Genomic DNA, 13,185 nt, shown 5'->3' on the forward strand with positions numbered 1-13,185 from the left:
GCGGCGTCACAACATGGCAACCAACCATTGCAGCGCAGCTAGCCGCTAACAAGTTAGCATCATCGAGTCAGGAAAAGTGACCCACCGAAATAAAGTGAGCAGCTTTACAAAATAAAAGCAAAGTTCGCGATCTACAGTGAATTATGTAACCCGCACACGTCATTTAATGACGTCTTTTATCAATTTTCTTTTTTTAATACATACATTAAGGTAAACATGACTAAATTATATACGTATAAATGAAATAATTAATTCAAACTACATAAAATGAAAATTAAAGAAAAAACAGTAATCTAATTAAGGATAGAATTAAAAAAAATGTATGTATTGATAACATAAAACAAACTGAAATAGCTGTTGATAAATTCTGTACAATAGCAATAATACTAACAACGTTAAATATGTATGAGTATGTTTCAGGAATTTATATTATTATTATTATGATTATTATCACCATAGGTAAATTTGGCAGCATCTCTGTCCCTCTGATGATAAATACATCAGTAAATCTGCTGTTCTGCTGCTGTTTGGTGAAAAATTTAATATTTTTTTGAAAGATTCAAAAGTGTTTTAACTATTAACCCACCACTGGGATCGATTCATTAAAAAAACATACTTAAATAACTTGAATAAATGGAACACACAAGTCCTTAAAGTCTTTAGGTTGTACTGTGGACGTAAAATGTGTTTTTTCCATGATAGTGTTTAAATTCATTTGCGGAAACGCTTAAGAATAAGAAAAAAAAACAAGTCCTTTGAGGTACGTCATTTATTTTGAAGGCGGGCGGATGTGGACGTCTCTCCTGCTGTAGACTTGACGCATGCGTAACTGTCGTCTAGTCGCTCTGCTCAAAGGCACCGAGGCGGAGAGGGTTTCTCTCCACTCACCTGCATTCAGGCACGGCGGCTCTCCTGCGCTCATAGGCCGGGAACAGCTCTGCTGGATACGTCCGGAGGACCGGCTCCGCACCGGCCGTCCTTCCGCAGATGGTCTTTGTCTGCAGGCAGGGGATCTGGAAACCCGGGCCCGCTGCGGGAGCGGGGAGGAGGCCTCGGAGCTCCCCTGTTCTGATCCATAAAAGAGCAGCGACAGCCCGGATGCATCTCTACTAGCAGGTCGGCTAGCATCCATCCAGAGCGGGGCTCGGGAGGCAGCGAGCAGGCCGGATAAAGGGACCGATTCGTGCTGCTTCGGGTCGAGGTTTCTACTGGATTTTATTTGGGCTTTATTTTTCTGCGGGTTATTCTTTAAATCTGGAAATCGCGGGACTGGAGGCCGGCTAGCTGCGAGCTAGCTGCCCAGGATTACCAGGGTAACCAGACAGCTGAGGCTCCGCAGTAAAACAGACCGTCTCCCGGTGATCTCTGACCCGCTGACAGACCTCACCGGAGGCCGGGGCGCAGCGATGGCTGCCTTAATCAGAATCCGGGGGATTGTGAGCAGGAACAAAAGGCGGTACCAGGAGGACGGCTTCGACCTGGACCTGACCTGTATCCTTTACCTTTTTGTGTGTGTGTGTGTGTGTGTGTGTGTGTGTGTGTGTGTGTGAGATAGCGCCGTGCAGAAGCCTGTTCAGAAAAGCTGTGATTTAAGGAGGCGGCTCGGTGTGGGGCGTATTGCTGATGAGCAGCCGGACTCAAAAATTCGCACATTTAGAGGCGGGCTCGTGTCTGCTGGCTCGTGCCTGAAGGCTGTTCTCGGTCGGTCTTCATGGTCCAGATGTTCCGCTGGTTTTTTCTGCAGCGACCGTCTTCATGCTGTCCCCTTACACTGACACGTCTGCTAATTAGTCTTAATTTAGCAGATTTTTCAATGCAGTTCGGCGTGAGGTCTGTTGGAGCATCTCCAGGCTGCTCTGATGCATCTGCTGTAGGTCAGAATATCGATTATCGACCAACCTGTGTGTTATTAGTAAAATAACAAACCCAGCACTGAATTAATGAAATCTATCGATCACTACTGATGATTGATTATTCTGTTTGGTCATATTTAGTGGTGTTCGCTTCTCTCCTGTGTTAATAAAGTTTGATTCAGAGGACCTCCTGCAGGGCTGAAGGCACCAATCCACATGCAGCTGATTGAACAGGACTGATTGATCAGAAAGCAAATAGCCACTTATGGTGGAGGGACTGAGGATGATCAGCACAGTGAAAGTCCCGATCAGTTTGATTATTGATCAGAGTAGGGGTGCTTTGTGCCTTTACAGACGCCTGACGTTACATTTTATTCTCTTAGCTGTTTTTATGTCGTTGACCTCTTCAGGTTTCTGACAGTTGATTCATCGCTTTGGCAAACTTCCTGTCAGCTGACTCTGATACCTGACCTGTTACCACCTTCTGAGGTAAACTGATCGATTAGGGAAACTCGACTCGTTTCCGATGATGTGATGGTTTATTCATTTTTAAAGAGGAACTGTTGTGTTTTCGGTCGTATGCGCCGGCCACCTGCTGTTAGACCTTCTGTTTATGAGGGGCAGCCAAACCCAACCCAAAGGTTGTCTTAAAGGGGGAGGAGTCCAGGAGAGAGATCTGACTAATCATGTGATGGTATGAAGCTCTGTGATTGGATGTTTGAGTGCTAGTTTTTGGGGTCCAGCTGTGTTCAGACGTTTGGTCCTGAGCGGCGCTCCATCAGACATTTATCCAAACATCATCGCGATGGGTTTCCCCGCCGAGCGGCTGGAGGGCGTTTACAGGAACAACATCGACGACGTGGTTCGGTAAGATGACCTTTGACCTTCTCTGACCCATGTTTTTAGTGCTCAGCAGCGCCTCCTGTAAACATCGCTGTGAAATCTGATCCCGTACTGAAAAAATGCACAACCCAGTTTTTAAGGTTATTGGGTCACTTCCTGTTAACGGATTAATGATCGCTGCTGCTAGCGAAGGTGGAAATCTTAAAAATTGGATGGACACACAAACGAAAACCACCGAAAGTTTGAAACTGGAGATTTTCTTTGATCCACGCTCAGAAAGAACACAGACTCAGTGATTCCCATATGGAAAAGAAATAGTAAAAACTTATATGATTTACTCATGAACGTGGCCACTTTCTCGTTACTTTCATATATTGTTTTAGGAAGTATCCAAAACATACAAGTTTCATTATATAATTTTTCAAGGGATCTTATATTTGTTTTCACTCTTGTATGCTTTTCATACAAGTTTCACACAAGACAGATACAAACTTTATAAGATTTATATGTATCTTTTCCATATGGGATATTGCTCCACTGAAAACTGATCTCCAGTGAGTCCAGAGCAGGAGCTCCTCAGTAGGCTTCCTGAACCTGGCAAATCAGAAGGAAGTTTGCTTTAAGGTGGGCCACAAAAATGTGAAGTGTACAAGTGAGCGAGCTTCAATCAGCTGAGCAATAATAGAAGATTATTTTATTGATTACAGACGTGCTCGAAATGTGACGTCAGCCTCGTTAAAGCCGCGTCGTGTTCAGACACCAGCAGGGGGCGCTGCGGAGACCACGTGTTGGTTTTTAAAGCTGGTTTGCTCGGCGTAGGATTTCTGGATGAAAGACTTTCACCTCAGCCTCACAGCAAACTCTGCAATAACACTGTAGTGTGATAACGCTGTAATAACACTCCACATGTCATCGTGGAGCTGCCGTGTGAGTAAAGTCGGTCTTTTTTAAAGCTTCTCTAACGGTTTGCCCCGCCTCTCCTCTCAGGTTTTTAGACTCGAAGCACAAGAATCACTATAAGATCTACAACCTGTGAGTACTCAGTCTGCTTTCCTCTGTGATGATGTCTTGAAATGAAAACTTCCTGTTCAGGTCATAAAGCTGAGTTTAGACCAGACTGTTAGGACCGGGGCCCTCAGGAGTCGAGCCTGACGGGCCTTCAGTTCTAAAGTTTTCATTCGCTCACTGATGTGGGAAATGTTCATGTGAGGAGCCCCGCCCACAGGCGTGCCGACTCAGCTCAGCAGGTCCAGGTGTACTGACAGCAGCGCAGGTTTAACAAACAGGATAATACTGTGACGTCAAGCACAGAGAAGTGGGTGAGGGGTTCATTTTAACGTACTCAGGTGAGCGTCTGTCAGGTGGACTCCGCCTCTCACCGCAGCTCCTTACGTCAGCGAGCTAAACATTCCTTCAGAGGTGCCGACAGCTGCCGGCGAGGCGGCCAGTCCTAACATCTGTGTGCCTTTCCACAGATGTGCGGAGCGACATTACGACTCATCAAAGTTCAACTGCCAAGGTGAGCCTGTCCTCTTGTGACCTCTGACCTTTGAGAGGCAGTGTGTTTGTCTGGTGTTGGGTAACGAGCCGTCGCTCTGCTCCTCCTCTCCCAGTCGCTCAGTACCCGTTCGAGGACCACAACCCGCCCCAGCTGGAGCTGATAAAGCCGTTCTGCGAGGACCTGGACAAGTGGCTGAGCGAGGACGAGCAGCACGTCGCTGCCATCCACTGCAAGGCGGGAAAGGGCCGCACCGGCGTGATGATCTGCGCCTACCTGCTGCACCGGGGCAAGTTCCAGGAAGCTCAGGAGGCCCTCGACTTCTACGGGGAGGTCCGCACCCACGACAAGAAGGTAACCTTTTTGTGTTCATGTGGAGCCTTTGCCTCGTGATACGAGGCGCCTTGAGCAGCTGTTGTGATGAATAAGGTTGTAACTGGGCGGTAAACCCTGAGCATGTTCTCCCCGTGTCTGCAGGGGTTCTCTCCGGGTACTCCCACAGTCCAAACACATGCAGCTAGTGGGGTTAGGTTACCTGGCGATTCTAAACGGTCCACAGGTGTGAGTGTGAGTGATTGTCTGTCTCTGTTAGCCCTGCCACAGCCTGGCGGCCCGTCCGGGTGTTCCCAGGGTGCCCCTGCAACCCTGACAGCGTGACAGAATGAATGGATGAATTCTAACTCTGCAGAGGCGGCTGATGAGGATGCTGAAAGACTCTGATATAACCTGACCTCACGATTGATCTGTTGATGTTCAGGGTGTGACCATCCCGAGCCAGCGGCGCTACGTTGTCTACTACAACTTCCTGCTGAAGAACCAGCTGCAGTACAAACCGGTGGCTCTGCTCTTCCACAAGATGCTGTTTGAAACCATCCCCATGTTCACCGGAGGCACCTGCAGTGAGTCTCGAGCAGTAAGTCTGCTGTCGCTTCGAGCGACTTCAGTTGAATTAACGGGTGTCCCTGTGCTCCCCGCAGACCCCCAGTTTGTCGTGTACCAGCTGAAGGTGAAGATCCACACCTCTAACCCCGGCCACACCCGCAGGGAAGACAAACTGATGCTGTTTGAGTTCCCGCAGCCACTTCCTGTCTGTGGAGACATCAAGGTGGAGTTCTTCCACAAGCAGAACAAGGTGCTGAAGAAGGTGAGGAGGTGATGGAGTCCTCTTTGTTGTCCTGAGTGGGGTTCACATGTGGCCTGGTGTAGTTTGTCTGGGCTCACCTCGAAGGGCCGTCTGTGGTCAGTGCTGAGTCTTGTGCAGACCCTGTGTCTGAGCAGGACTGAATATTTCCTCACAGTCAAAGGTCAAAGGTCAGCCTTGGTTATTCAGTGCCAAACTCAAACTAGTCTTTACTGTAGATGTTCAGCATCAGTTTTAGGAGCACAGGTTTTTCTCCGGGGACCAGAGGAGGTGGAACACGGACACGTGTCCACGATGGCAGAGCGCACGGCCGGCCTGGTTTCCTCACTGCTTTTTCTCATTGTAGGAGAAGATGTTCCATTTCTGGATCAACACCTTCTTCATCCCGGGTCCGGAGGAAGTCCCAGAGAGGATGGAGAACGGCAGCGCGGGGACACCCAGAGAGCTGTTTGACAGGACGCCGCAGACCCCGATGACGCCGGGAAGCGAAACCAACGACAGAGACTACCTGGTCCTCACGCTGACCAAGAACGACCTGGACAAGGCCAACAAGGACAAGGCCAACAGGAACTTCTCCCCGAACTTCAAGGTAAGCTGCTGAGCAGCGACGCCGTTGACGGCGATGGCGCTGAGTAAATATCCTGCTTGTTTTGTTCTTTAAGAAAAAGACTCGTTAAGTTGACGAGCCGCACAAACCCAGCTGTAATGACCAGGAAGATGATTTCTGCTGTGCTAGCGTGTAAACTCGTTAGAAGCACAGAGAGCGATGAGCGGCAGAGCGCCGCTGCCCGCCATCTGTAGTTTAAAAGCGTTAGCAGCAGGCAGGTGACCTCCAGACTGACGGTCTGCTTCTTCTTCTGCTTCAGGTGAAACTGTTCTTCACCAAGACGGTAGAAGAAGGAGCCAACTGTGACGCGAGCAGCACGTCCTCGATGACGCCAGACGCCAGCGACAACGAACCGGATCACTACCGCTACTCGGACACGACGGACTCGGACCCTGAGAACGAGGGGTTTGAAGACGAAGACCACAATCAGATCACAAAAGTCTGACACACACGCACTCTCTCTAATACGCAAACATACAGCTATATACATGTATATATATCTCCAGTATGTATGTATGTATGTATACACTCGTGAACCCAGACGAAGACTAGCGGGCGGTTAGCTAACGGGGAGTATCGCCGGCGGACCGCAGCTGATCAGTGGGACTCTGATCAGAAAACTTTCGCCATCCCCACCCCCCAAACTTCTACACAGCTGGACAATCACATGACATGGATTTGTAAGCATGTGGGCGGGGCCAGGCGAGTGGACAGTGTGACGCAGGAAATCACAGTTTAAAGGAGTAAAACTTGAATCTAGACAAACGGAAAGACGAGTAGACTTCTTTAGTGACCACACCGCGGCGTCTGTGGGACGAAGCCCCTCCCGACCAGCTTTGTTTCGTGCTGAGCGGTCTGGACTCTGTCTTCATCTCTGCTCTCTTCAGGCTTTCTCAGTGTTGACGCTTCTCTCTGTGTGCTGAAAACTCAAATTCAGGTCGAGCGTGGACCCACGTGGAGCTTTGAAGGCCAGTTCCTGTGCTTCACCTGAATCTGAGACGTGGATCACTGCGGGACAACCAAAATAATTTACCTGACTCAAAATGTGAAACCACGATGCTGATGATGGCAGACGGTCATGTGATGAACCTGGCAAAATATCAGCATTGGGTGAGGTGAATCTGTTCTTTTAAAAAGAGATGCTGATTTAAAAAGGTCGAACCCCCGGGTCACCGTGACCGCATTTATTTATTCTCCCAAATACTTCAAACACCTTCAACTGGAAACTCCTGATCCAGTTTGCAGCAGCCTGTTTAATCCAGTCTAAATTGGGTTGGGCTGTAGGTCTGAACTTTTCTCCCCGAGCCTTGTTTGGACCGGCCGGACGGGTCCCGTCGCTGATCTGGACCCAGTTTGGGACCAAGCACAAAGAGAAGCGACAACCTGCTGTTGAATGTCACAGTGAAGATGAGAAACGTTATTATTCACAATCCTCTGCAGCTCCGTCAATCATCTGCTGAAGGATGCTCTGAGTGCGTGAACACCTGCTTCACTGCTTCTCTGTCTGTCCTCAGTTTTGCACAGAAGGACTGTTCAGTCTTTCAATCAGCTCCTACACTTCAAAGAACCTTGTTTTTGTTGTACTCTGAAATATATCAATCATTAAGCTAAACGACAAATGAGCTACTGCACAGTATAACCATTCCTGCAGCGATCTGCTTTAAGCTACACACCTATATAGGCTAGCCCCCAGCACAGACTGAAGCAGAAATCTTTGACTCCAGAGCGCTGGCTTTCGCTGTGTCTGGCATGCACTTTATGAAGGACACTCGAGTGAATCTTGACGGCCTTGTAAATATTTCCAGGCGCGCTCCGTCTGTGCAGGAGATCTGATTCGGCTCGTGTTGCGCTGTAGTCCTCATGAAGCTGCCGTTTGTGAGCTTTGGCTTTCTGCAGCCGGAGTCCGCAGCGTGGCAGTGCCATCATTACAACGTCGTGGATTTCTTTTTAGTAAAACTACTCTAAGCTAAAGGTCTGCCAGGTCCATTTGGAGCATCTTTTGAATGGACACTGGGACCTCGTCGGGGTCATGAGGATTTTGGGATCACTGCCCAAAAAACAGGTGGAACGCTGTGCTGACCGAGCGGCGCCATCACGATGGTCAGCCTCTGTGTGTCTCTGGTTTCTGATCTTTCAGAATGGTAACGCTCTAGAATTATTACTCTGTCCATAGACTATTAATCGTTTTTACTCACTACTACTTCTTGGAGATGTTTAAGCACTTATATTCTTGCAAATTGTACCTTTAACACCAGGGACGATGGCTGGAGAGTCACGTTGGCATCACAGCAGGTTTGAGACTTGTTTCAAACTGACAGAATGAGTATTAGAGATGTTTCAGCTACTGGAGGTTTGGCTTTGCCATGCAACATATGTAAAGTTAAAGCGGGCTCTTGGACGACTGTTTTGACCATTAAGCTTCTTCTTGCACATCCACCGTTCTGCATAAAGATATTACATGTACAGTATAATAAGGCCTAATGCAGTGACCATAAACACCGTCTGACTTCAGCCAGTCACACCGTATAAAAGTCTGTCCGATGGTCCGGAGCATCTACAGGGTCATCTGCGTCCTGGTCGGGCACAGGTAGAAGTTTTAGTCCTGATGCCTGATTTCCGTCCTCACATTTGGTGCTAAAAGCTATCGTGGACCCTGCTATGACTGATAGTTCATCGTGGGTGTGGTATCTGGGTCTCTGTTGTTGAACCTGTGGGTCTTGGCAGGTCTGGTCACACAGGATGCACCATGAGGATCTAAAACACAAACTCCAAAGTTGTAGTGCCGATGCCTTCAGTAAAAAAACCTCCCATCTTGATCTCCAGATGTGTTTAACGTCAAAGAGCTGGTGACCTGTAATGAAGGCAGAGGCATCAGTAATGATGATTTCACTCATGTTCAGTTGCAATCAGGATAAATAAGATGCTGAACCTTGAGCTTGACCCCAAAAGGAGAAGATCTGAAGGTGTGTTTGACCCTCAGATCTTTGGGAGCTCGCCCGTTCTTGCCATCCAAGGTTGAACATGTTTGCAGAGCTCTTGGTGATGGTGATGATGATGCTGAAGCAACTGCCAACTGTTCCTTTGTGCTCTCTCTTATGACCGATCTAATGCCTCCTCATCAGTGCCAAGGGTTTTTAGGTTAGATTGACATTTAGCCAAACAAACGGCATCCTGTGTGAGCACGTCTAACGCCGTGGCCTGGTGCTACTGACAGCCAGTGCATGCAGCTTGTTGAGCGAGCCCAGGACTGGTCGTCCATCTGTGGTGCTCTCTACCAGCAGCGTGCGTGTTCGTCCACTCCTGATCTCTAATGCCCAGCAGCTGTGTCGTCAGCGTGGCCATACAGCCACTGGGATTTTTACAGCAGCATTTCCTGTCTCGAGTCCTGTTAGGTGCTATCAGACCTGGCCTCACGTCCTGTCACTGACCCGTTCAGCAGTGACCAGGGTGTAGTGTAGACCTGTACCAGAGTCCATGGTTTGACTCCATTCAGGTGGATTTGTTCTTAACACCCACAGTTTTACTGAAGCGCAGTCACTCGATGAGGTTTGGGGCAGGTCGTGGTCGAGTCCAGAACGATGGGTAGAAGCTGCGTTTTGACTCTTTGTGGTTCTCCAAATGATTTTCCAGCAGACCTCACCGCTTTACCCAAAGGGAAGCTTGCAGAGATCCAGAGATGGGTCCGAACGTGGAAGACTGAGTGCTGTAGTATTTCATGTTGGTAATATTCTCCACTGCTGAGCAGGTTCAGGTGTTTGAGGCCAGGCAGGTGCTGTCCACGTCTCTGACTGTTCAAGGTGCTCAGTGTCTTTTCATTGTTGGTTGTATACAAACCTCCGTTCAGCTCTTCTCCTCACCTGGAGTTTCATAGAAAGTGGTCACCTGTTAACAGAGCTGGGGTCAAACTCCTCCCCGATTCTGACATCATCAGGGATTCTGCGGCAACTCTGTGTGAAGGAACCTCGAATTTTGCCTTTTAATGCACCGCGCCTGCCTCTTTCCCACTGCTGTGGTGCTGAAACAGCGGCCCCACCAGAGAGCCTGCTGCTCCTGAAGTTAGGACCCGTGCCGTCAAACGCTACGGGAGGGCCTACCGCAAGAAATTCATCCAGTGATTGGCAGACTCTGGGTGGGGTGCTTTTCGCGCAGACATTAGCCCAACATCTGCTAACGATTCTCAGATCTGTGTGCTGGGTCTGGCACCAGTGGAAAAGCGGTCATTGTGACAAGCTCCGGTACTTCCTGCTTCCTCAGACGTCCTGTTTCTGTCCCCGACCACACAGTGCTTCAGCTCTGCTGTTTGCGTCTCTTCACCAAACCTGCCACGATGAAGCTCGGACGCCTTTGTGTTCCTAATTGTTGAGTTTGGGTCCGTTTGTAATTACAGTCTGTGTTCACACTCTGTTTGTTTTTCGCCGTAAGGTTAAGGTGTCACCGTTTCTCTGTGCAACAGTCTGTAGATAGATGCTCTATTGATCCCACAAGGGAACTGGGACCCATCAAGACATGTGGCATAGTCTGCTCGTGTTATCCTCACGGAGAACCTCGTTAGAATAACGGATTCTGCATTTCACAAACCAGCGTCAGTGTTTCAGCCTCCTTTCATTCAAGTAAATCGGATGGATGTCATATGACCACACCTTCAGTAGTTTCAGACGTTTCCTCTGAGTTGTGTACCCAAACCATGTCTGTTGGTCCAGTTAGAGAAAGAACAACAGAAACTCGTCCAGATCAGGCTGTTTAGCCATCTGTTCTGCTTTTGTCTTATTACTCTGCTTTCCTGATGAGCTGATGTCAGCTGTTCCCCAGATCTGAGTCCTGAACATAAAACAACACATCATTGGCGTAGAGTGTATCTCCTCTCGCTCCTGTTCAGTCTAAACATGGCCAAAGCTTCAAACGTTAACCTGCAGGCCAACTACAGAAACTAGAGCCCCGGGTGCTGCCCCTCAGCAGGCTTCCAGAAGACAGCGAGCGTGATTTCAGGCCAGGCTTTAGTGGACCAAGCTTTGACTGGTCAGTCCACCGGGTGTGGTGAAATACGTTTTAACTGAGGTTTAATAACTAAATAAATGTGGGCCCGTGTCTTCCTGGCCTCCTGTTAACACTTGATGGCTGTTTCAACACATCCAGAATTATTTGCTGTCATTAACGGGCAGCTCCCTCTTTGCCTTTAAATCTATATTTCACAGATGTGTGGTGTCATCACTAAGCCCCACCTCCTGCTGTTGAGTAACTCGGTAACAAAATAAACACGAGCACCTTAAATCCGTTAAAGCTGACGACGTGTCTTGGCGCATTTGACCAGTGAAAACTAAAAGGAACGTGGGACGCTACGCAGCTGCTCAGCTTGTTTTCACGGCGACAAAAACAGCCATTAACGTTAGCTTAAACGAGGTCGCTAGCACAATGCTAACAATAACTTTCCTTCTGCTTTGCTGTTTAAGGACGGCCCCTTTTTGGGGCGGGGTTTGTGGTCTCGATCAGATGTGGTTTTGTACCCGACTCCGAGCCTCGTGTCACACGTCAGCTGCACACAGGTGTTCATTTTAGTTTCCAATCAACAAACAAAAAATGCCACCTGACTACAAACTATATCACCATGGCAACATGTTAATCTGACCCCCCCTCTTTTATTCCTCCTCTCTTTGTTTTATAAAGAAATAAAAACACTGTAAAGGTGAATAAACTATTTATAAACAGCTGCTCATTGTTTGATTTTTGTTTGCTTGGTTTTAGAACTACGACTCCCATAATGCTTCAGGTGTCTGTCAGTACGAAAAAGAATTTCTCTTAAGGTCCATTTGCTCTGTTATCAAGTGCTCAGTGCGCTGCTTTAAGGGAAGAAAATGGCTTTGGGGCATTTTGTTGAATAAACTCTTGGTGAACTCATGTTTTAAATGGCCTGTATTTGTATAGCGCTTTACTTAGTCCCAAAGCACTTTATACTACACCCACACATTCACACACTGGTGATGGCAGCTACGTTGTAGCCACGGCCGCCCTGGGGCGACCTGACAGAGGCGAGGCTGCCGGGCCCTCTGACCACCACCGGTAGGTAACAGGTGAAGTGTCTTGCCCAAGGACACAACGACCGAGACTGTCGGAGCCGGGGCTCGAACTGCCAACTCTTGAGCCACGATCGATCAGTTCTAAAGCTGCGTTGGGTGTTTCAGGAGGCTGAGGCAGACGTGACTGACCGCACTGTTTAACTCGTCACCAGCCACAGCTGCCACACCCACAGCTGTGGTAGTGCTCTTTATTGTTCCTGAGTTTGACAATGTAATGTGATTACTTACAGACATTCAGCTGGATGTTCTGATTAACTCTGACTCGGCTCAGAGTTAAAAATAAGAATTCACTTTTTGTCCAGTAAATAATTAATGGGCTGATTCTGATACAGTGTTTCAACACGCCTCATTCATAGAAACGCCCACGGTTCACACTGATGGATGGAGGACACTGCAGACAGGAATCGAACCACCAACTCCCACCTTAGTAGACGACGCGCTGTGCCAGCCGTGAACAACCATCATCGTCTTCTTCTCTGACAAACTCGTTTATGCTCCGCTGCTGCACAGACTCGCGCACACAGGAGCGCCTCAGCTCAATCCTGCGTGTGCGCGCACGTGCACGATCGACCGGTGACTTGGCAGAAATGATAATGGCTCGCTTGCCCCACCGTGCAGTGCAGCAGGGAGCGGGGAGGAGAAATGAGGTCACACGCGCTCAGTGTGCCTCGTGGGCAGCGAGCCATCACTGATTCTGTCTCATCTGCTGCTATAAAAAGATCAAAGGAGGCGCAGAGCAGCGGAGACGCTCAGGCAGCAGCTCCACCAGCTGGACTGCACCCACCACGCCTCCACCTCAGACAACCGGCCGGTCACCTGACGCCTTAAGGTGTGGCAGATTTCACATCAGACACTTCAACCCTCATTCCACGGAGGGTGCAAGCTTCCACCCACGCTCAGCTCCACCCACACTCGCTTTGTTTTGACCCAAACAGCTCAGCTCATAAAACAGCTTCAGCTGTCAGTCACCTCCACACCACACGGCCAAAACCCACAGAAGGTCTGAGGCGTTCAAAGACCTGCACAAACCGGAGGTGGGCCCAAACACACCCGCCCTCCTCGACTCGTTCTGACCCAACAGGAGACTAAATATCAACAGCGTTTCCATGAGCGTATCTCAGTGCTGCTTTTAAACACCTGCCACTGATAAACTGGTCCAATCCCAGTTACAG

General features: G+C 48.8%; 1 protein-coding gene across 2 annotated transcripts; it reads left to right on the plus strand.

Annotated features, from left to right (window-relative positions):
- The first annotated feature begins 831 nt into the window (after positions 1–831).
- Positions 832–6,889, plus strand: ptenb (phosphatase and tensin homolog B). Of its 2 annotated transcripts, XM_026177749.2 has the most exons (9): positions 832–1,491; positions 2,636–2,720; positions 3,684–3,728; positions 4,172–4,215; positions 4,310–4,548; positions 4,952–5,093; positions 5,172–5,338; positions 5,682–5,924; positions 6,202–6,889. In XM_026177749.2, exons 1-9 carry the CDS (start codon positions 1,407–1,409, stop codon positions 6,385–6,387), a joined length of 1,236 nt encoding a protein of 411 aa, XP_026033534.1. In that variant the 5' UTR covers positions 832–1,406; the 3' UTR covers positions 6,388–6,889. The 2 variants fall into 2 exon arrangements, with proteins under 2 accessions (XP_026033534.1, XP_026033533.1); XM_026177748.2 differs by having other exon boundaries at positions 839–1,491; positions 4,952–5,338.
- The last annotated feature ends 6,296 nt before the right edge of the window (positions 6,890–13,185 follow it).

The sequence above is a fragment of the Astatotilapia calliptera genome, chromosome 8, assembly GCF_964374335.1.
Source record: "Astatotilapia calliptera chromosome 8, fAstCal68.1, whole genome shotgun sequence".
Classification (NCBI taxonomy): Eukaryota; Metazoa; Chordata; class Actinopteri; order Cichliformes; family Cichlidae; genus Astatotilapia; species Astatotilapia calliptera.

Bases quoted from the DNA above. Each gene is read 5' to 3' on its own strand.
- ptenb (XM_026177748.2), top strand. From the start codon at position 1,407: ATGGCTGCCTTAATCAGAATCCGGGGGATTGTGAGCAGGAACAAAAGG. The intron at 2,721-3,683 runs GTAAGATGACCT...CTCTCCTCTCAG, and splicing joins AACATCGACGACGTGGTTCG to GTTTTTAGACTCGAAGCACA. The intron at 3,729-4,171 runs GTGAGTACTCAG...GCCTTTCCACAG, and splicing joins CACTATAAGATCTACAACCT to ATGTGCGGAGCGACATTACG.